The 23,812-nt window shown below is 45.0% G+C and overlaps 2 protein-coding genes across 4 annotated transcripts in view; both read left to right on the forward strand.

Annotated features, from left to right (window-relative positions):
* LOC121099730 (N-acetyllactosaminide beta-1,6-N-acetylglucosaminyl-transferase-like) overlaps nt 1-23,812 on the forward strand; it is a 45,540-nt gene that overhangs the window by 9,022 nt on the left and 12,706 nt on the right. Inside the window, exon 2 of one of the 3 annotated variants that reach the window (XM_040645037.1) lies at nt 15,813-16,151. The exons of 1 other annotated variant lie outside the window; for it this stretch is intronic. In XM_040645037.1, the coding sequence (XP_040500971.1) occupies nt 15,813-16,018 (206 nt within the window). In that variant the 3' untranslated portion in view covers nt 16,019-16,151. Of the gene's footprint in view, nt 1-15,812; nt 16,152-23,812 lie in introns of those variants that run through there. One more of the 3 variants, XM_040645038.1, reaches the window with a different exon arrangement.
* Nucleotides 18,391-20,171, forward strand: LOC121106075 (N-acetyllactosaminide beta-1,6-N-acetylglucosaminyl-transferase-like). Its single transcript, XM_040645039.1, has one exon. It carries the CDS (start codon nt 19,017-19,019, stop codon nt 20,031-20,033), a length of 1,017 nt encoding a protein of 338 aa, XP_040500973.1. The 5' UTR covers nt 18,391-19,016; the 3' UTR covers nt 20,034-20,171.

Here is a 23,812-nt window from a genome sequence, read left to right on the forward strand (position 1 = left end):
TGGAGTCAGAGGGTGGCTTCTGTTTGCTGGTGGGATTTAAAAGCAGACCGTCTTGGCTCTGCCACCTACACTTACAACTTCGGGCAAGATGCCTAATTTCTCTGAGACTGATTCTTCATCTTATCTTGATGATAAAATATCTCCTTGTGGGCCTGTTGGAAGGATCTGGCACATTGTAGGAACTCAATGTCCAAAAAGAGGGGAACAGACTAACTTATTAGATGTTGATTTTTGAGGTTTTAGTGTTACTATTCTAAAACTTCCATGTGTGACCAGAAAAACCCATGAACATTTGGTTTTGAAGGTGCAGGGATAGAAATCAGGTATGGGGGGGCACCTGGGTGGCTCAGTCATTAAGCATCTGCCTTCGGCTCAGGGTGTGATCCCGGCGTTCTGGGATCGAGCCCCACATCAGGCTCCTCCTCTGGGAGCCTGCTTCTTCCTCTCCCACTCCCCCTGCTTGTGTTCCCTCTCTCGCTTGCTGTCTCTCTCTCTCTGTCTAATAAATAAATAAAATCTTAAAAAAAAAAAAAAGAAAGGAAAAAGAAATCAGGTATGGGGCCCACGAAGTTACCCCCAGCTGTAGCTTTTCGTGGCCATGTCTCATGTGTAGAGCCTAAGTAGATGGTTTCTTTTTCCTCTTATTAGAAATGGTCTGTGACTCGTTGAAATCCTCTCACTCTGCCAAGCCTCTGTCGCTCTAGATTGGTCCAAAGACAAATAGTCTCTCCACCCTTGCTGGTGCTGTCCCCTTGTTCTGGAATGTTCTTTACTCTCATTGCCCATTCTAGCCACTTGTTAAGATCCAGCTGAAATGTCACTTCCTCAGAGAAGACTGCTCCTTTCCTCTCCCACAGAAGCAGGCACCCTCACCATCCACTTCACTCCTAGTTGGATTATGACTCCTCCATGCATCTTAACTTACTGTGTGGATCCTGGTCTTCCACCCACCACATGCACCCCAAATATGAGAATGTGAACTGAATGACTGGCGCCAGGACTGAGACACTTGCCTAGCCTCACCCTTCTGTGGGGTTCCCATATAACGTTGAATGAGGACCAAGTGAGTGAGAGAGAGGAGACCTATGGTGTTTGTACAGTATTTTCTGCAAATGAGGAAAATGCCTCTTAAGCTTTGCAGAAAGTTTATTTTCTTTTCAACTCTGGTTCAGCTTTGAAGCAGTCCACAGGGCAGGACCTGTCCCCCCACTTCCCACCTACTTCCCCAAAGGAAACGCCTATGCTGCATCCATTCAGAAATGCTCTTGGAAGTGCCGTCAGCCTGTGGGAGTTATTAGTCATCTGAGTGCTGAGGTCAGCATAAATTACCCTTGATGCATTTTGAAAATCGCAGTTGTACATTTTGGTTCGGGTCTAGAAAAGTGACATCAACAATTAAGGGAATTTGCCAGAGTCATGTTGGCCTTGAGAGGCTTTGTTTTAAAATATCCAGGGGGTGCCTGGGTGTTTGAGTCAGTTAAGCGTCCAACTCTTCATCTCGGTGCCGCTCTTGATCTCAGGGTTGTGAGTTCAAGCCCCACATTGGGCCCTAGGCTGGGCATGGAGTCTACAAACAAATAAACAAATAAATAAAATCCAGAAAACACAGGTAAGTGGTTTATTTGACTACCACTTGAATTCCGTGTATAATTGCTAGGCCCCAAACAGACCTCTTGGCCTTTCTGCCAGTTTCCCCCCTGGAGCCCTTCTTTGTCTAGAGAAATCCTAACTATCTTGGAGGGCCCAGCTGAATCGTACTGTCTGCTGTGAAACCTTTGACAAGCCATAGCCCCAGGCAGAGTCCCCCGTGCCCTCTGTGCCCTGGTTAGGTGTTTTTACCTGACTTTATAGCCCCTATCTTCTCATTAGGTTTTTGTCACTTAAGCCTCTACAGGACCTGATGGAATGCAGCTCTGGAAAGTCTAGAGAGCTCTACGTCTTTGCCAGCCTCAACCCACACAGAGTTTGGTGTCAGGTTGAATTGGATTCACCTGACGTTGTTAGTATAAAATAAATAGGATGTTGCTTTCATGCCAATCCAGAAGTTTCCTACTGTCTAAGTCACTGACAGCATATAATAACCTGACAGAATTACCAGCTGCTTTTTCAGCCCCACATTTAGGTACTGTGAAGCCTTTCCAGAAGGCGTGAGTCCTTACAATGTCAGGCACTGGACAAGTTACCTCTCCCCCAACTTAACAGCTTCGTTGAGGTACAATTTACATACCACAAAAGTGAGGTACGTGATTCAGGTGTCTTGTTCACACCCCATAAAACACCAAATTCACCCATTTTGAACGTACAATGATTTTTGTATGTTTACAGAGTTGTGCAACCATGACCCCCATCTAATTTAGAATATTTTTTTAAAGATTATTTATTTATTTGACAGAAGGAGAGAGAGAGACAGAGAGACAGAGAGAGAGAGAACACAAGTAGGGGGAGCTGCAGGCAGAGGGAGAAGCAGGCTTCCCGCTGAGCAGGGAGCCCGATTCCGGGCTCGATTCTAGCACCCTGAGATCATGACCTAAGCCAAAGGCAGACACTTAACCAACTGAGCCACCCAGGGGCCCCTAATTTAGAATATTTTTATCACTTCCAAGAGAAATCACCCGTCCTTTATAGCCACTTTTTTCTTTTTTAAGATTTTATTTATTTATTTATTTGACAGAGAGAGAGACAGCCAGCGAGAGAGGGAACACAAGCAGGGGGAGTGGGAGAGGAAGAAACAGGCTCCCATCAGAGCAGGGAGCCAGATGCGGGGCTTGATCCCAGGACCCTGGGATCAGGCCCTGAGCCGAAGGCTGACGCTTAACGACTGAGCTACCCAGGCGCCCCACCACTTTCTATTTCCACCCCCAAACCTTACTTTCCTGTCTGTATGGATATGCCTTTTCTGGACATTATATATAAATCAAATTACATATATATTTTTCATGTTTGGCTTCTTTTGCTCTGTGTGATATTCCTGCAGTTTATTCATGGTGTAGCATGAATCAGCATGCTTTATATGGCTGACCTCTTCCATCAGATGGATATACCACTCTTGTTTATTGATCCACTGATAGACATTTGGGTTATTTCCCCTTTTTGGCCGTTATGAATAGTGCCAACTGTGAACATTCCTGAGCAAGTCTTTGTACAGACACATGTTATCTTTTCTCCTGGGTAGATCCCAAGAGTGAAATTGCTGGTCCATGCGGTAACTCCATATTCAACATTCTGAAGACCTGCCCAGCTGGTTTTCAAAGCAGGTGCAACATTGTAATTCCCACCAGCAGTCTGTGAGGGTTCCAATTACTCCACGTCCTCACCAATGCTTGTTACTTCCTGCTGTTTTATTTATACCATTGTAGTGGCTGTAAAATTATAGCTTGATTTAGATTTGCATTTCTCTAATGAACAGCGATGTCGAACATCTTTTCATGTACTTGCTGGCCTTTGGTCTATCTTCTTCCGAGAAGATGAACTGCCTTTTGGACCTTGTTTCCTTGCATCTCAGTTATATTGCAATCCTATGTTAGAGATGAGGAAACCGAGGTATGGAGGATTTGGGGGTACTTGCCCTAGGACACCCAGTTCATAAGTGGCAGAGTCAAGATGATTAAATTTGGTTTGAAGATGAAGTGGATTGAGAGATGAAATTGTCCAATGCTGAATTAAGAACACACTGCATGGCCCAAAATGTTAAGGTTTCTGCCTCCTGAATTCTCTAAGCAGTTGGCTAAGACTTATTTTAAAAAATTGGCTAAGACTTATTTTAAAAAAATAAATAAAATAGGGCGCCTGGCTGGCTCAGTCGGAGGAGCCCTCGACTCTTGACCTCCGGGTCGCAAGTTCGAGCCCCACGTTGGTTGTAGAGATTGCTTAAGTAAATAAGCTTTAAAGAAAATCTTTTAAAAATAAATAAAGCAGCCCATGTAAACAAGACACAGTTCCTGTGATAGGACCCTTTTTCTCTGGGTTTATGCAAACCACAATTCCTCCTCTTTTTAAAAGATTTTTAAGCAAATGGTTCCAATTCCCTCCTTTCTGATAAAACCCTGTGGGGTGTCTTAGCCTTCATCCTTATCCTCCCTCTTCTTTATAAGGAAGGGTTTGTGCTGGAGTCTTCACTGGTGTTTCTGCAGCTTTTCCTTTTTCTTCCTTCCATTTCTCAAGAGGTGCCCCATGGCTGTGGTCTCCGTTTTGGGGGCTATGCATTGGTCCGTGCTCGCTGCGTTCGGACTCCTGGACCCTGAGGAGGGAGGTCGTTTCAGTGCACCTCAGTTTCCTGCTCCCAGTGCTAATTCTTGGGTTACTGAGCTTGACAAATTCAGGGCAGCCTCTCACAGGGTTTCACAACCAGTTGGGGTTTTTTTTGTTTTTTTTTGTTTTACCTCAGAGGTTTCATAAATGTGTGTCTGTAGTTTTCTCCTTATTAGGACTGAAGCGAGCTTCAAATTCCTATAAATCTCTGCAATCCCGACTAACCGCCTTTGAGCCTTGGTGAAAAATCCTAACAACTTTTACGGAAGGTAATGTCACTCTGGTAGAATTTTCCATTCAAATGCCGAGCTGTGCACAGCTGTTCGTAAGTGCTCTTGCCACCTCCCGGGGCTCAGTCCTGCTCTGTGAGACTCCAGCGTCTCCAGGCTCATGAATCAGGCAAAAGCGAGGCGACGGATGGGGTCTAAGACTCTCCTTGTTTTCTGCTCTGAAGCCATAAAACGGAAGGTTAGGACAGGAGGGGAAATGAAATCAAGGACACGGCAGGACTGGGAAGGAACTGACTTACAATGATAGGTCACTACTGACAAAATGTGGGTCCTGGGAGTGGAGACCTTGACTTGTTCTGAAGGTCATAGGGCCCAGCACAGCCGAATGCAGAGCGCAGTTAGAAACAGCTCAGGCTTTTTCCAAAGTGCGTGGAGTGCTTTTAGCTTGTTCCCAAACTGTCTCCCGTAACAGCAGCCTCTTTCCTTGTTATGCTTCGTGCTCACTGCTGAACTTTCCAGCTGTTCTGTGGCTGTGCCATGCTGGCAGTGGCTGTGCGCAAGGCCCAGGCACTTGGTGTCCCTTGGCCAGACACCTCTGGCTGAGAGACCTTTGTTTTTATATGTATATATGTATATGTGTGTGTATATGTATTTTCAATCCACATCTTTCACAAGTGCCAGACAAATGATTGTTTTTGGTAGATATCACAGGGTAAAAACTGTGGGAAAGTATTCCCTTAATACACCACTCCCACACTAGACCCTAGATTTCAGAATCTCACGGGGGCAACCTTTGCATTTGGTCATGAAATGTAGGGAAGAGCAGAATCCGGTAACAAGGCATGGATCTTTAGTTAGCATCAATGTCCTGTGTTAATTCTGTAAATGGGGATAGTTCCACATTCTAGACGGCCCCAACATTGGCAGTTTTGTTGATGTCAATAATGTACATTTTCTCAAAGAAGAAATTCTCTAGAACAAATGCTTTCTCCAGGAGAAAGCAGAAAGACTTCACATTGATGCTTTATGAACTGAGTCATTTCAGCCTCACAGAAATCCTCTGAGGGAGGGGCGCCTGGGTGGTGCAGGTGGTGGGACAGGTCATGACCTCAGGGTCCTGGCATCGAGTCTCCGAGTCTCCGGGCAGGCTCGGAGCTCAGCAGAGAGTCTGCTTGGGATTCTCTCCGCCCCTTTCCCCACTCACGTGTGCTTTCTCTCTCTCTCTCTCTCTCTCTCTCAAATAAATAAATACTTAAAAAAAAAAAAGGAAATCCTCTGAGGGAGGTAGATATTATTACCTTCAATTTGCAGGTGCAGAAACTGAGACTCCAGAAGGTAAAATGACTTAATTTCTAGGTTTGTGTGACCCCCACTTCATGGTCAGTCTAATCCACCAGGCTGCCCCACAGAAGTTCCCACGGCTTATTTAATGGAATATGACTCTGAAAAACAAAAACAAAAACACAGAGAGAGAGAGAGACAAACCAAAAAACAGACTCGTAACTCTAGAGAGCAAATTGATGCTTCCCAGAGGGGAGGTGGGAGGGTGGGGGGGGGTGAAATGGGTGAAGGGGATTAAGAGAGCACCTGTTGTGATGAGCGCTGAGTAACCTATGGAATTATTGAATCGCTATATTGTATACCTGAAACTAATACAACACTGAATGTGAACTATACTGGAATTAAAATTTAAAAATTGGGGGTGCCTGGGTGGCACAGCAGTTAAGCGTCTGCCTTCGGCTCAGGGCGTGATCCCTGCGTTCTGGGATCGAGCCCCACATCAGGCTCCTCCGCTATGAGCCTGCTTCTTCCTCTCCCACTCCCCCTGCTTGTGTTCCCTCTCTCACTGGCTGTCTCTATCTCTGTCGAATAAATAAATAAAATCTTTAAAAAAAATTAAAAATTAAAATTAAAAAAGAAGAAAACATGAGTCTAATTACCTAGAGAAAGTTTAAAGATCTCAATGAGTTTTTAAGCTTTTATTTTAAACTCTTTTCAAAATTATCATACTTACAAGAATAGTATAGAGCTCTCCCTTACCCTCCGTTCCATACCCCCAACCCATAACATTTTACCATGTTTGCCTTTGCCTTATCTTATTCTTCCATCTCTCTTTTATAAATTTTTCCTAAACCATTCGTCAATTGCTCCTTGCTGTTTCAAACAGTGTTTCCAAACCACAGAGATACTCTCCTATATGACTAGCACCACCGTCCAGGGACACGTCAGTGCTCTTCAAACCACAGACCCTATTCCGGTCTTACTGGTTGTACTAAAAACACCCTTCATAAACTAGGATCTGAGTAACGATCTCAAGCTGCACTTAGCTGCCATCCCTCTTTGACCCCCCCTTAATTTGGAACCATTTCTCAGCCTGTCTGTGGCCTCCCAGCTCTTGTCATTTTTGAAGAGTGCAGTGTTGATGTTTCCTAGTGATTAGATTCAAGTTATGCCTTTTGGGCAAAGATACCAGAAAAATGAGGCCATGGAAGCATGCAATGTTTATTTCTTCTAGTAGTGGGGATGTTAACTGTTGTCACTGGGGTAGGGTAGCACCGGCCAATTGCTCCACTATAACGTTAACAGTAAGATTTTGTATTTATTACTAAGTCATTAGTAAGTATTTTGTGTGGAGACAGTTTGAGACTATTTAGATATACTGTTCTTCATCAAGTTCACTCCCCGGTTCTACTGTCCACCGATCGTTCTTGCCTGGCTCAATTCTTGCTGCGTGGTTGCCAAATGGTGATTTTTTTTCCTAACTCCCTTCTTCTATGTTTATTAGTTGCCGTTCATCTATAAGGTAGAGCCTTCTCCTCTTCCCATGTTTGTTTTTTTATATCCCTATGGACACGGATTCCCACTTTACTCAATGGGTTACAATCCATTACATTTTTTACTTATTTTGCTGCTGAAGTTGTCTCAGACTCAAGGTGGGTCTTGTTTCCCTTCAACCATTCCCATTATTCTTTGAGCACTTCCTTACTTGTACCCCGCCTGGGTACCCCGTCTTGTAATCAGCCCTTTTCTTCAAGGAACCCTGGTTCTATTTCATGGAGAATGGTATTTAGAAACCAAGGTCTGGGCACTCAAGGGCACTATAAATTCGATGCCTTCTCAGGGCTTAGAGCTAGGAAAAAATATATATGTATATGTGTACACACAATGTCTGTATATACATATGACACCCATGTGTGCGTTCTCAAACATGCACTCCAAGTCACTCACACATTCACGCACATGCCCAGCTATAGCTTAGCTTTTCAAACAGATATTAAAACCACAAGTGCTCACTGGTATCTCCACTTTCAGCCCAACAACACAGGGTTGATTCCCTCCCCTTCCTTCCCTAGCAGGGAGGGACCCAGCCCCCGGTCACCTCACTGCGTTCACTTCCATTCTTGCTTCCACTCTGTGAAACCAGTCCTCCCCCTCACGGTGCTCGGCTGAAATCCTGCTCCCAGGATCCACCTCCCACCAGCCGCCGCTTTGGCTCCTGGGAAGAGAGAAGGAGCTCTGAGTGAATTTCAATACCTTCATAAATGTATTCGTATTGGGAAGCAGGTGAATACATAAATACATAAAATACAAAGTTAGGCTTCAACTCTACCTGATTTCATGACCTTGGGTAATTTGTGGGGCCTCTGTGAGTCTTACTTGCTCATCTGTAAAATGGGGATAACAGCAGTGCTTACTTCACAGGATTGCTATGAGCATTAATGATGTCCTATGTGAAACAGTGACGGAATACTTGGCACCTGACAAGTATTATCTCAATGTTATCTTTTCCTACTGTTGTATCAGTCAGAGCCCCAGCAGGAAACAGACAGCATGCTTAAGTTAGGCTAGTCAAGGGGCGCCTGGGTGGCTCAGTTGCTTGAGCCTCGGACTCCTGGTTTTGGCTCAGGTCATCATGTCAGGGTCATGAGATCAAGCCCGCATTGGGCTCCGGGCTCAGAACAGAGTCTGCTTCTCTCTCCCTCCTCCTCTGCCTCTCCCCCCACCCTCACGCGCGCACATGCTTTCTCGCTCTCTCTCAAATAAATAAATAATAAATTAGGCTAATCAAGAAAGACTTACGGAAGAGACTCTGTGGGCAGAGTGGAGGGAAACTGTAAAGGGCATGGTAATACCCAGGGCCAGTAATAGTGGAACTATTATTACCATTTCTAGACCTGAAAGAAGGAGTGGTTGGAAAAGGTGTTGTGGACAGGCCCCTTTGAGAAGAACTTCAGACACAGGAGGCAGCTGTCCTGCTGTGACTGACAAGAGAGGAGCTGGGGAGCAAACACCTTGAGCCCTCTCTCGTGCCCTCACTGGCAAACCCAGCCGGAGCCAGAGCTGCTTGATGCATTCCCTATAAGCCAGCCCTCCTGCAGGGTGGAGAACAGAGGGAGGGATCTAAAAGGGCCAAATGGGGGGGTGCCTGGCTAGCTCAGTGGGTAGAGCATGTGACTCTTGATCTCAGGGCCGTGAGTTCAAGCCCCATATTGGGTATGGAGATTACTTAAAAATAAAATCTTTATTTATTTATTTTTAAATTATTATTATTATTTTTTAAGTAGGCTCCATGCCCAGTATGGAGCCCAATGCAGAGCCTGAACTCACGAACCCGAGATCAAGACCTGAGCTGAGGTCAAGAGTCAGACACCCAATTGACTGAGCCGCCCAGGCACCCCCAAAATAAAATCTTTAAAAAAATAAATAAAAGGGCCAAATGGAAGCTATTCAACTCCATTTTTCAAGTTTGGGGGTGGGGGTATGTTTCAGTCGAACTGATAACTGATTCTGATGGAATTCTTGCAATAGTGTATCAAACCCCTGTCAGATATATCAGTCATGTGGATGGTCTCAGACCTAGTCTTCCGGAAGAAGGAAAACTTAAAAAAAAAAAAAAAGAAAGAAACTTAGCAGAAATCACCAAGACAGCAGGTATCTGAGGATTGGGAAGGGCTAGGAATCCAGGGAGCATGAGGCAAGATCTGAGCGCCTGGAGTCCCCAGGTCAGATCAGAACAGAGGAAGGAGTACTTTGGGTGTGGGGAACTGTTCTCTGCAGAAAGAAAAGAGAGAGGGATGGTGCATGGGGCCCCTATTGCTTCAGATTGTTACCAAGCATCTGGTAATTAGTGCAAGGGCCAGACCTCGGAACCCAGTTCAGCCTGGGCCAGGAATTCCCTAGATCCTGCCTTCTGCTTGTGACCAGTCAGAACATGCAGAAATGTGGTCACCGGAAGAGGGGAGGGAGGGATGGAGTTTGGAAATGAATCATAATATGAACCCCAAGGAAAAGATTTGTCCAGATGGTTTTTCTGAGCTATAGAAAAAAGAAGTTGAAAAGAAAGGAAATTTCATAGTGTTTCTGTCTTAAGTGCTTTCTCAACACTGCTGGCTGATTCAACTTGAAACAGAAAAAAGAAGTGTTGGAGGAAAGGAATGCCTGTGTCTCACTGGAAGTGAACCCAGCCCCCCTTCCTTCTCATGATCTCTCCATGAAGTCCATCTGGGTACTGATGCCATTCCTGGGCCTGCCTGATGGCGCACAGGATGGCACAGTGACTCCCATTCCAGTCCCAGGTCACCCCTCCCCGCCGAGTGACCCTGGGCTGGGAGGTCCCTGAGTCTCAGTTCCTCATTGGGCAGGTAGGGGTGATAGCCCCAGATGCCAGCTTTTGGCTTCGTCGTTCACACATTCTGCTTGTCCGTGTCTCCTCCATTCTCCTTGGCTCCTCAAGACAAGTGCCGTAAGTGCTGGCACTCAGCTCTGTGTTGAGGAGTGCAAAGGGCTTTTGAATTTTTGACCTCTTGTTCTGTTTTCTCTTCCCTCCTTTTCTTCTGGACGTTGCTCACGGGCAGGAAGGAGAGGTGGCCGGTTGGGTTGTGGCCCAGGGTGGCTGGTGTCAGGAACCAGAGTGGAGACACCCTTAGTGGTCCATCTGCTTGAGGAAGAAGTGAGTGGGCTCTGGTATGTGTCTGCAGAGTATTTGATCAGTCTGGATAATAAGCCATAAATACTTCGTTTTCTAGAACTCCTGATCCCCACTCACCTAGAGGACTCACCTGGTAGAGTTTTTCTGGGAGAAGGACCATGACTCATTTCATTCATTCATTCATTCATTTTTGGTGAAGAATTGTATAACATGGGAAGGTACACAGATCAGGAGTGTTTCACCCACTGAACACACCCAAGTAACAACCGTCAAGCCGTGGAACGTGACCTGCCTCCCTGTCATTACCCTGATGTCTAACACCATAGATTACTTTTCCCTGTTTTTGTCCTTTATATACATGGAAATAAACAGCGTGTACTCTTTTCTGTCTGGCTTTTTTTGCTCAATGTTATATCTGTGAGATTCACTTTTTGTGTTGCAAGCAGTTATATTTTTCATTCTCATCGCTGTGTAGAGAGAAGGAGGTGCATGAGGTGAGGAGGGATGGTTTTGCCCCCCAGGGCTCTTTGGAGGTATCTGAAAATACTCTTGGGTGTCACAACTTGTGGTTGAGGGCACTTAGTGGGTCAAGGCCAGCGATGGTGCTAACATCCTGCGATGCACAAGACAGCCCCCGCAACAGCAGGCATATTCAACCCAAAATGCCAGTAGTGCCAAGGTTGAGAAACCCTGATGGGCATTTGGGTCTGTTGTGAATACAGCTGCAGTGAATACGGATTTGTATGTCCTTTGATAAACATGGATGCATTTCTGTTGAGTAAATCCCCAGGTCAGAGGACCTGCCTGTGCTCAACTTTTTATTTATTTATTTTTTAAGATTTTATTTATTTATTTGAGAGACACAGAGAGAGGGTGCATGAGAGCAGGGAGAGGAGCAGAGAGAGAGGGACCAGCAGACTCTAGGCTAAGCATGGAGCCCAACATGGGGCTTGATCTCATGACCCTCAGATCATGACCTGAGCCGAAATCAAGAGTCTGACGCTTAACTGACTGTTGTTTTTTAATCTTTCTCCTACACCCTTCCTCTAATTCAATTTATGGCACATTAGAGACCCAAAGCATCGGTATCTGTCAGTCAATAATCCTGTTCCATATTTTGCAGGAGATTGGGATCATGCACAGCTCTGCTTGCTGTATGCAGTAAATCAGAAAAGGCATTTGGGGCAGCAGGACCCTTGCAACTAGGGCTTCTCTCTCTCTCTCTCTTTTTTAGACAGTGGGGTAGGGACAGAGAAGGAGAGAGAATTTTATGCAGTCTCCCTGCTGAGCATGGAGCCTGAGGCAGGGCCTGATCTCATGACCCTGAGATCATGACCTGAGCTGAAATCAAGAGTCAGCCACTTAACTGACTGAGCCACCCAGGGGTCCCTCATTTAAAAAGCAGCATACAGTACCTTTCTGTATGTCCATTTTCTTCCATTCTTTCTGGGGGTGCTGATAAACTTTCCATAGTACATTTTACACAAGGGATCTGATTATCCACCATTTGAGCTCATGCTTAAGTATTTTCAAATTGTGCAATATTATTTTTCCCAAAACTTCAGTTTTTTTTATGATAAATTACATAGTCACAGGAAAATAGATCCAGTAGAGTCTTTGAGGAAAAACAAAACCAAAGAATTTTGGTCTTTGATCCATTGGTTCTTAAATAGTTAGTCCCAAGAGCTTGTTAAAAACACACTGTTGGGGCACCTGGGTGACCCAGTTGGTTAAGCGTCCAACTCTTGGTTTCAGCTCAGGTTGTGATCTCAGGGTTGTGAGATCAAGGCCCTCGTCAGGCTCCACACTCAGTGCAGGTCTGCTTGAGTTTCTTTCTCCTCCCTCTCTCCTTCCCCACCCCTCTCAAATAAATAAATCAATCTCAAAAAAGAAAAGAAAAGAAAAGAAAAGAAAAGAAAAGAAAAGAAAAGAAAAGAAAAGAAAAGAATGCTGATTATTAAGTTCCACCTGGAACTTACTGACCACTTGGGGTGTGGGCCCTGCAACCTATATTTTCACAACCCTATCCAGGGGTTGGGATGCTTCACAGAAGTTTGCATGACTTGATCTGGACAATCTTTATCCCCAAGCCAAAGACACACCTAGTTTGGCTGAATACTTTTAGAAACAAATGTTTTGGTTCTTCCAGGGTTAAGCAATTCACTTCCACATGTAAATTTAGTGGCAGGTTTCCTCTTGGAATGTTAATTTGCTGTGACTTATTTGGGGTAATTTCATTTTCATTTTCTAAGCCTCCCAATTTCAGGCTCTACCTATTTCCAACTGGTACATGTACGCTACCAGAACGTTGCTGCCTATCTGCGCATGCTTGGACATTTGCCTATTTGAATATTCATATGCTAGCTTTGGCACGTATTTGCATAGCATCCTTTAACATCCAGGAAGTGTTTCCATGATACCTTTGCTCCATCAAAATCAGATGCAGATCACTTCAGCTCACACCACCGTGACACGGTGTAGCATATCCGTCCTCTGGACCTGCTCTCTAGGTTTTGAAAGTCTGCATATTAAACTTCTTCCCGCCTCTGAAATGAGAGTTTGAAATAATGCTTTGGGTTCTGTGATCTAGACAACAACTTCTTCTGTTGCTAATTAGATGGATAGTATAGAAAGCAAAATGATTGGGTCTCAGGAGAAGGTGGATTTTCCCCGGAGAACCCCATCAGAGGACTCCTCAGTTACGGGAGTTGTTGTTTTAGTTGAAGATGTGTTTTGGAAATGTCTTCTTTCTTCTCTTTAATATCATGATCATCATTATGAAAAAGAAAACCAAAAACCTCCACTTAAAAACTACCTGGCCACCTGAACAGAATTACGCAGTTGGCTGTCCAAAGTGGTTTGGATTGTCACCATTCTCTACTTCCTGTGAATTACCCTTAGTTCCAGGGAAACAGATATTTCCCTNCATGTTATAATTAAGAATAAATCCCTGAGTCATTTGACCTACTTCAATAACAAAGGAAACCACACAAAAATGACCTTCCAAAGGACAACCTTCAGCGAGCCCAAGAAATGATAACATCTCACCTCATTCACCCCAACTTTTCTGCCATGGGACTTATACTCTCAATGTTACTTGGATACACTCCATCAGACCCTGTCCTTGCGGGGCCCTTTCTGCTGTTATTTAACATTTTAAATGTTGTATGCCTGCGCAAGCCTGTGTCCCCTCCATTTCTTTCCCAACTGAAGGACAGCAGTTAATTGAGAATGGAAAAACAAGTCCCAGAGCAATTATGAAACCATAATGAAGCTTGCAAAAGTCCATGCAATTAAACAAAGAAAAGGTATGTGAGGAAGTGCAAGAGAGTTCAGGGCCAATGTGGTACATTCATAGTTAGGTCTCTGCAGGTGTATGCTGAAACAGAAGAGCAAAAAAAGGAATACTGGAACAGTAAAATCACAAACCATGGAGGGCTCTCCTAGCCTATGCTGTTCTAATATACAAATTAGAACAATGGGCATATATAGGTTTTAACACTGCTTTTCCCATCGCTGAAAACTGTATTTTCACATGCCCAGATGATTCTGCACCCATTCTACAAACATTGAACCTAGTGTGTACCAAATGGCCTACCTTCCAGAACACAAGGGAAGGCTGTTTGAGCTGCTGGACCATGGCAGAAACAGGGGGGAAAAGTCCCCACTCTCCTGCAGCTCACCTTCTAACCATGACTGGTACCCTGAGGTCATGGTTCACTGATGGGAAGGTTTTTATCTGCTGTTACACCAGAGAAATTACAGATTCACAACTCTGCCTGGGGAAATTTCTCCGCATGGGCTTTCTTGTTCTTCTGTTCTTGCTTGCTCTTGTAATCTCTCCAGTTGGAATGCCTTCTCCATGTTCTGAGGGTCAGAATCCTCCCACTGGAAGTCCTTTCTCACTGTCCCAGCTCCAAGGGAGCTTTCTCCCCTCTGAGCTCCCATCACATTTACTGGAGAGCCTCTTGTCTGGAACTGATCCACAGTCTTCTGTGTTTTGCTGGTCGTGTATTTTCAGCTGTATGTATTTTGAAGCCTAGTGAAGATGTAATTTCCTACAGGACAGGGGCCAGTCCTCACACTTCCTGGATTCCGTTACTGCTGCTTAGCGGATTCACCATACACACACTGAATTATAGCTCATTTTAGCTAAAAGGGACTATAGAGAACATCCTTTTGAAAGATGAAGCAAGTAGGGCCTAAGACCACATACTTGGTTAAAGTTAGAAAAGCAACTAGGATCCAGGTATCCTGTTAGTAATATTGTGAGGGTTAATGGGCAACCCTTATTTTTTATTTATTCATTTGACAGTTGGAGAGAGAAAGAGAGAGTGAGTGAGAGCATGAGCAGAGGGGAGGGTCAGAGAGAGAGGATCAGAGGGAGGGGGAGAAGCAGGCTTCCCCTGAGCAGGGAGCCAGACATGGGGCTGGATCCCAGGACCCTGGGATCATGACTTGAGCCAAAGGCCAGCGCTCAACTGAATGAGCCATCCAGGCGACCCTGGGCAACCCTTCCTGACACACAAGTGAAAACGCATCTTGCATGGTTTCCCACAGAAACTTGATTGAAAGTTGTGGGTTTTTTAATATCATTTAATCTATCCAGTCGATCAATCTGGTCAGACTCTTAATCATAGGAAACAAACTGAGGGTTGCTGGAAGGGAAGGGGGTGGAGGGATGGGGTAACTGGGTGATGGACATTAAGGAGGGTATGTGTTTGTAATGAGCACTGTGTGTTCTATAAGACTGATGAATCCCAGGCCTGTACCTCTGAAACCAATAATACAGTAGATGTTAATTAATTGAAAAAAAAAAAAAGAAAAAGAAATCAATCTGGTCAGAGTTTTCGTTTGTCAAAATAAAAGTTGCTCTGTTCCCAATTCCAGTGAAGAGTGCATTTACCTATGGGTATCTGCAGCCATGGGGGATGTGGACTCCTTTCATTCATTCACTCATTCATTCAACACATACAAACAGGTAAATAGTATAAATACTCTAAGATACATATTTCTACATTACAAGGTTGAGCGAATGGAAAAGTAAGTCTAGACCTCCCACTAATTCCCAGCCCATGAATTCCTCAGTGACCCTGGGACTTTAAATCCTTCCTCTATTTGTATTTTTTTATTTAAGAAACAACTCAAAAGGTGCAGTGTCTGATGTTCTGTGACTATTTACACAACTAAAGCCTCATTAAAGCCTCAGGGTTGTTTCTAGGAAACATCGTTAATGAACACATAAATAATGAATTTATTTATTATTATTATTATCAGTGAGTGCAGTATGCATGTATGGGCTGATGAATACTTCCTCACTGTGATTTATTTTGCCTTTGCTCCTCCCTCCGCGGGGAGCGCTTCTCCACCTAAAAATGTCCTCGATGATGCTCCTTTGCAACAAGATGGAGGCCCAGCTTTTCTCGCAAGGTCTTTTACGACAGTCCGACAGTCCGACAGTCCGGTGAGCCACGATCTCTGTTGTGCCGCCCTCTTCCACGCGGTCCTCTCTGGGTCCTCTGCCACCTTGCCCCTCCCCACGGAAAGCCTAATGGTGCCGAGGTGTCAGAGGATATTCTTCTGTCCCCTTGACGATTTCTTTATCTCATAGGGATTCTGGGTCTTCCATCATTTCCAAGAAAGGATACTCTCTTCATTTTGGGGCTGTGTTCCAGATAGCTCCAGAGCTGGAAGCATTCTTTACAATTGTGCAAAAAATAAAAACTGGGTGGAATGAAGAGCAAGTGTTTAAGGTGGCCCCGGGGGAGGGTATACACGTCTCGCCAGATTAATTGGCTAGTTGGGGAGTAATGGCTTCCAAAGTGAGCGCCAAAGCTCAGTTGCTAGGCCTACAGGTGCCAGCCTGGTCCTTGCCTGCAGTCAAAGGCATAGAGGGAAGAAAGGCTGAGCTGTTCAGTCTCAGTAGCAGAAAAACACATGGTGTCTGTTCTGGGTGAACAGGTCTGATGACCTATTAGGAAAGAAAGGTAACAATTAATGGCCTTTCTCTGTTTTGACTTGCGGTTTCTTCAAAAGTTCTCCTGTGGGTTATTTTTATTTTTATTTTTTTAAATACCAGAACCTGGGGGTGGGAAAAGTTGGCCCAAGGACAGCCAAAAGGGCAGAGAGGGAAAACAGCTATATTTTCAACATACAAACAGTGCCATTTGAAGTAATAGATTGAATACAGAAACATTAGCATAACTCCTAATTTGGCTGGTGTGTATTTCTTAATATAACGGCATTATAACGTCTGTCCCCAAGCCTGTGTAGATCCGAACCCCTGTGTTAATGGCCGAAACAATAACGTAAACAGCCTCTGTTGGCCTAATTAACTTATGCATCTGCACCCTGAACACTTTGTCAGGCTGCAAATATATTAACATTCATTCTAAGCCCAAAGGCTTTGCCAAACTAGATACTGAAATTACTCTCTGTTGTTTTGAAATAAAATACACAATAACCTAATACTTAAAGGTTCTATTTGGAAAAAGAGAAGCTTGGGATTGACTTTTCCTTTATCATGCACTTGGCTGTCATTTTCTTTGCTTTATTTCGTGGAAGACACTAAGAATTAGATTTATCTGTTTTACCCACATAACGGCTACATTTTTTTTTTTCTACTTTGCCTAAAAATCTGAAGGTGGGTTTTACATGGAGTTTATTTGTGACAGGTCTTAAAGAATGAGGAGGATTTAGTGAAGGGGAGAGGAAAATAAGGTACAAGTTGGAAGAATGAAAAATAGGAACAATGGAAACTAGCAGAAAGAAAAGCTACAGAGGGGCACCTGACTGGCTTGGTCATTGGAGCATGTGACTCTTGATCTCGGGGGTTGTGAGTTCGAGCCCCGTGTTGGGCCTAGAGTTTACTTTAAAACAAACAATACAGTATGCTCAGAAAGTCTATCACTTGGAGTACGGTGGCTTGAATGGTGGGGCCTCACACTGGTTTTTCTATCCGTGCCAAAGTAAGGAATCAGCATATTGTCCTCTTTATTCCATGAATAGCAGGGTAGAGACTTTTCAAAAAGAGAAAGCACATTGAAGGACATGATTTCTTCATGGGGTGGGTGGGGGCTCGGTCTGCACTGTGAGTTAAGGCCATAAGGTAGAGGGTCTGAGGTATTACATTCAGAGAGTGAGGAAAAATGGGGAAAAGAGTTGGCCGGCATTTTAGAAGTCATCGTAAATAAAATACATTCATCTGTATTTTAAAAAAACACCTGGTAGGGGCACCTGGGTGGCACAGCGGTTAAGCATCTGCCTTCGGCTCAGGGCGTGATCCTGGCGTTATGGGATCGAGCCCCACATCAGGCTCCTCTGCTATGAGCCTGCTTCTTCCTCTCCCACTCCCCCTGCTTGTGTTCCCTCTCTCGCTGGCTGTCTCTATCTCTGTCGAATAAATAAATAAAATCTTTAAAAAAATAAAAAATTTAAAAAAAATTAAAAAACAGCTGGTAGAAAAGTGAAGAGTTGAAAAACGGGAAACTTCTAAGTCAAACAGCTCTTTAGCCAAAACACCAAGGTTTACAGGTGGCGGGAAACAGGGTTCATTTCCTAGGTGGTCAATAAGCCTGACTGGACAGGTATAAAGTACTTCTCTGAGTATTAGATGATAATCTCTGGGTGTTAAAAACCTAAGTGCCTCCCAGGCCCCCTAATCTGAACATCACTTGTGGCCAGGATTCCAGTTCTTTCCAGGGAAACTGTAAAGCCTTAAGTAAATCAGGGGATGGGACTTGGGACTTGCTCGTGTGACCCCAACATTCTGTGACAAGCACCGCGGTGGATTCCATAAGGGGAGGAGAGGGGCTGGCAGCTGATCTCAAAGTCACAGCACCGGGAGCCTGTGTTGTCAGGCCCTCTAGGACTGGGAGTCCTGTAATCTCTTGTTTTCCAAAACGGTAGGGCGGGGCCCAAAAGCATTACAAAGGAGCCAGGATAGATGCTGTTGCTCTTTTCTTTTAGAGCTTGCCTCTTCAGTCACTTTTGTCATTAGACCATGTTTTTCATGAGCGTTTGAGCACGGAGGCCGCATTGCATCCCGTGGATTGTCCTGGAAGAGCCGAGGGGCCAGGTGATGGCCGTGAGCAGCCAGAGGGGACCGCGCCGCAGCCCGCGGATGACTGGCAGGAAACGGCACGCCTGCCCGAACACATTATTTCAACTTTGGCTCTCCCGGCTCTAATTCCCTGAATGGCAATCACAAGGGGGTGGGAGGGAGAAACACACGGGAACTGAAAGCAAAGACGTCTGAGAAGCTCAATCTGAGGCGGGGGAAGGGAGTTGCTGGAGTTTGGGGGCCACAGCGAGCCGATGCGGGCAGGGAGGCAGAGGGAGGGAAAGGCTGGGCTTCGGGGACCTGCTGCTGGGCTTTCGACAAAGGCGGTTTGAGAAGCAGAGAACGAGGAGGGACCGGTTGATAATATCAGCACGGGGACCGAGCCAGCGGCTGGACTCCCAGCACAAAACGGAACCAATGCCCAGCGTCTCCTTCAGGCTAGGGATTACCGGAGTATGCACCAAACTAAGAACTCGGAGGAAAAAGTAAGTTTGGGGAAGGACTTGCAGATTTTGCCCGTCTTTGAACTCCTGCTCCTCTGTGAGGCATGCCTTCCATGCGTTACCTCTTTATAGTTTCTGTCTCTTGCGTGATCATTTTTATTGTGTTCTACGTGTTCAGCTTTGGGGCAGAGCAAAGCTTCCAGTGGCTGAATAACTCGGACACGCTGCTGCTGACTCAAGTGTGCACATCCTTTATCAGAGGCAAAACGCCTTTCCTGTGGAGAAACAAACTGAGGGTGCACGAGAAGGCTTCTTGCAAGGATTACCTGACCCAGAGCCACTACATCACGGCCCCGTTATCTAAAGAAGAAGCTGAATTTCCTTTGGCATATATCATGGTCATCCATCACAATTTCGATACCTTTACAAGGCTCTTTAGGGCAATTTACATGCCCCAGAATGTCTACTGTGTTCACGTGGATGAGAAGGCGACTGTTGAATTTAAAGATGCAGTGGAGCAATTACTGAGCTGCTTCCCAAATGCTTTTCTGGCTTCCAAGATGGAACCAGTTGTCTATGGGGGGATCTCCAGGCTCCAGGCGGACCTGAACTGCCTCAAGGACCTGGCGGCCTCCAAGGTGCCGTGGAAGTACGCCATCAACACGTGTGGGCAAGACTTCCCCCTGAAAACCAACAGGGAGATAGTTCAGTATCTGAAAGGATTTAAAGGGAAAAACATTACCCCGGGGGTGCTGCCCCCAGCTCATGCCATTGGAAGGACGAAATACGTCCACCGGGAGCACCTGGGCAAAGAGCTTTCCTACGTGATCAGAACCACAGTGCTCAAACCACCCCCTCCCCACAACCTCACCATTTACTTTGGCTCTGCCTATGTTGCTCTATCAAGAGAGTTCACCGACTTTGTCCTGCACGATCCACGGGCTGTTGACTTGCTCCAGTGGTCCAAGGACACTTTCAGCCCTGATGAACATTTCTGGGTGACGCTCAATAGGATCCCAGGTATGTGCGGTTCCATGTTTCACGTGACGGCAACGTGCTGTACTTGGAAGGGCTTTTCAAGAGTCTGCTCCTTTTTAGTGGATGTAGAAGAGGACAAGTGAAATCCATAGTTCTCCCTCTAATCCTGTCCAGATGCAGAATCCTGGTCTAGCACGGCCAAGTAATACCTTTCAGTGGTATTGCTTTTCAACGTATCATGTTCTTTTGCGTTCATCTTATTAAACCTTTACCACAATAGATATTACTGTTTGCAGTCCACAGCGGTGTTCTTGCTTTCCCCCAAATTTGTCCGACTCGCTCTTACCCGGGGCCTTTGCCTCAGCCCTTCTCCTTCTTACCCTCAGACCTGCACAGGCTCCTTGTCAGCCAGATGTCTATAGCTCACAGAGGCTGAGCTGACCACCCCACCCTGTTCTTCTTTCAAAGGAATTTGGAATAATCTTTCTTTTTTTTAAATTTGGAACAATCATATTTACTTATTTGCACGGGTTTGTTCTTGGCGTCCTTTGTGTCATAAGCTCCATGATGTTGGGGTCATTTTCTACCTTGTTAATGGCTGAATCCTCAGTGCTTAGAACACAGAGTTAATGGTTGATAAATTCGATAAATGATTGCATGATGGATGAATGAATGAATGAATGAATGACCAAGCATAAGGCTTTACACCATAGTTGCCTCCCTAAGCCCCAGTGAGCTGAGAAATATTTGGACTCATGCATGTACTATATCACATGTGTAGAGTTGTGTGTGTGTGTGCGCGCGTTTCAACATTGTACTTCAGATCGATAATGAGATTCTAGGAGCAGACCTTTACTAATGGACCAGATCAATTATTTTTAAAACTACATAAACCGTGATAGGATTTCTTCTGAAGGAAATCGCATGCTTTGGACTCAATGAAAAATACAAAATGGATCTCTGATGAACTCAACAGCATTATTATAGCAAGAGAAAAGCAATCATTGTTCTGGTTTTGGGGGGCTGCCAACTTGGAAACACTGGTAGGTGCTCTCAGGCTGCAGGGCAGGGCCTGCTGGGCGATAAACATGCCAGCATTCTCTGGAAAATACCGTGTTTGGTCTCTGAATCCCAGGGTGACTGGCCTGGTGAATAGGGTTTGCTCTTGTACTGTACGCTCAGGCTTTCCTGACCTCCCTCTCTGTCTGGCCCTTCTCTTGTCTGCTATTCCATCGTTGGCGTATAATTTGGGAGCATTAGGTGTGTGGAAGCTGATTTTCATATTTTAATATGGAGTTCCTTTCTATTCTCACTATTACCTTTTGATTTATAAAAAGTTGGTACTAGCTATGTGGTTCCTTACACATGGTTTGAGATGAAGGCATTTTGTTAACTTAACAAAAGCCAGAATGGCCACTTTTTAGAAGAAGAAAACTGTGGATTTGGATCTGGGCTGGTGTTAAATGTCTGTGGTTACTGTGACAGGTGGGTGGTCAGTCTTTTCAATGTCAAATCAATAGCAGAAAACCAAGGGGAAAAAAAATCTTTCACCACCTCCCTTCTTTAGTCCCCCCTTAGTCCCCTTCTCCTTGCCAGCCGTAGCCAAATAGACAAGGTGGGAGACCAAAACTGATTTGTAGATAACCCCAGGAGAGGAAACCATTTTTGCTATAGGCTGTGGTGTGGTACGCTCGCTAGCTTCTGCCCTCTTGGCATAACCGTATCACTCCATGTAAATCACATAACCTCTTGGAACCTCAAATCTCCCCAACCACCAAATGAGCGCCCAGGTAAGAAGACCCCTTTTGTCTCTGCTTATGCCTTTCATTGCAGAAGGCACAATGCCCAGAACCATATAAACCCCCAGCACAGCGCTATCAGGAATTTGTAGGAAGGTAGAAGTGCTGGTGAGTCTGGATTCTCTGTTGCCTATTAGCCTTGGCGAATGCATTCCATTTCCTTCTGTGGTGAGAGCTCCACCAAGAGCGTCCTCCAGGGAGGAAGGGAAGTGCAGCCCAGATCAGTGATTCCTCAGGTCTGATTCTGCAGGGGATGTTTTTCAGGATAACAGGACATCTCCCGTGGTTTTGCCTCCTTCCTTTCTTAGACCCTGGATGGCATCCTGGTTCAGGGAGAAAGCAGAAGGATATCCGGCTTGTAGGTGGGGCCTTCCCAAATTGCAAGTTATTTTTAAAAAAACCAAATCATCAAACGGTCTAGCCCATGTTGGATGTCTCCATCTTCAAAGACAATGTAAAATCGAATCACACACTCAAGGAAATCAGGGTTTTAAGCTTGAGTATTCCTTGTGACCTAAGATGGAGTGTATGAATCTGGCTTTTTGTTACCAGACAACTTTGAACGACATCAGCTCTTCTGTTTTCAGTGTCATGTGGAAAGAGGAAAAGTCCTTCAGCAAGTACAGTGTCAACATCTTCTTTGCAAACCGTGCAAGTACAGATAGTGTCGTTGCCTTCCTACCTCAAAAGTTCCTTCCTCTCTTCCACTATCATCCTAAATTAAGGTGCCTGTGTTAGAAAGGCCGTGCCAGAGAGCCTCAGGTTCCCCGAATCACCCAGCAAAGTAATAGGACCACGAAAATGACTAGAAAGTGACTAGTTCCCTCTAATTAGATGACATCAGAAAACCGAGTGAAAACAGTTTAAAGTTGGTGAGATTCAATGGAAAGTCTATTCACAGAAGTGGCCTCAAATCACATAGCTTCATGTGGCTTTTTTTTTTCCTTCCATGTTCTCTTTCTATTGAGAAAATGATTTCTCTCTTGGTTTTCAACCGTTCGGCTTTTTCCATTCTGCATTAGAATTAGAAATGGTATTGAAACAGGCCAGAAAGAGTCCCTTGGGGAAAGAGGCCCCAGTCTCGCATCCTTCTTCAGGGGAGGCCAGGCAAAGAGGCTATCTTTCTACTCTGTGTGGCTTCTGTACAGACGACTGTCTAGACCTCTCCCTTCTGGCCATATTCCCAGAGGAAACCCTCCAGGAGTGCAAATTTCAACACTTCTCTGAGGGGCGCTGCAGAACACCGGGTTCTGCTGGCAGTAGTCCAAAGACCATGTGTTCGAGCTTTTCTGGTTATTCCTACAGCGCTGTCTTTGGCCTGCCTGCCCCATGGTGGAGAGCCAGAGGCCATTTAGATTTTTGCTTTAAATCTTGTGAAATTGATTCGTATCTGCGGAAACAGCTGTTGGGCTTGTTTTTTGCAAGTCCATTCCTGTGGCCTAATTGTCTTCTGGTCCCTCTTCAGGACCGGCTCATCTTCAATGGGAAGTCAAAGCTGTTACTTTTTTTTCCCCGGCTACTTTTTTTTTTTTTTAATTTTACCCCCCTCACTGGTAAGTTTGTTCTTTTGAATTTTTGCTCATGCATTACTCTGACCTTTCTCATGCCATGAGGTTTTTCTTCCATAAAAGTGTTTTCATTTGCCTCTCTTCCTTTTTCCATTTTGTATCCATTTTTTTTCCAGAGCCCCTTCTTCAAATAAATTATCTCAACCTCAGAAGTGACTGCATCATCACATTTCCGCATTTTTTAAATCTAAAAATAGCATGTTTCCTACTTCGATTTATTTTGCTTCTTTAACTTCGCGTTTTATTTATATGTGCGCATTCTTTGGGAGTGTGTTCTGACTCCTTCCGTGGCAAGAAACACAACTCAGAGTGGCTGAAATAGACACCAGAGCCCACTGGGTCACAGAAGTGAGATGCTCGAAGGGCTCCAAAAAAAGCTGGATCTAGAAGAAACAATATATTCAGGACTCTTTCTTGCCAGGTGTTCTCTCCAGGGGGTGAAAAATGGTCCCCGTTCGCCCAGAGCTAAAGGGAGGTAGGTATGGGACTCCCAGTGCTACCATCAGGAAAGTTCCGGCAAACTGGGACGAGCTGGTGACCCTCTCTCTCTCTCTC

This window comes from Ursus maritimus, unplaced genomic scaffold, assembly GCF_017311325.1.
Source record: "Ursus maritimus isolate PB19 unplaced genomic scaffold, ASM1731132v1 scaffold_30, whole genome shotgun sequence".
Classification (NCBI taxonomy): Eukaryota; Metazoa; Chordata; class Mammalia; order Carnivora; family Ursidae; genus Ursus; species Ursus maritimus.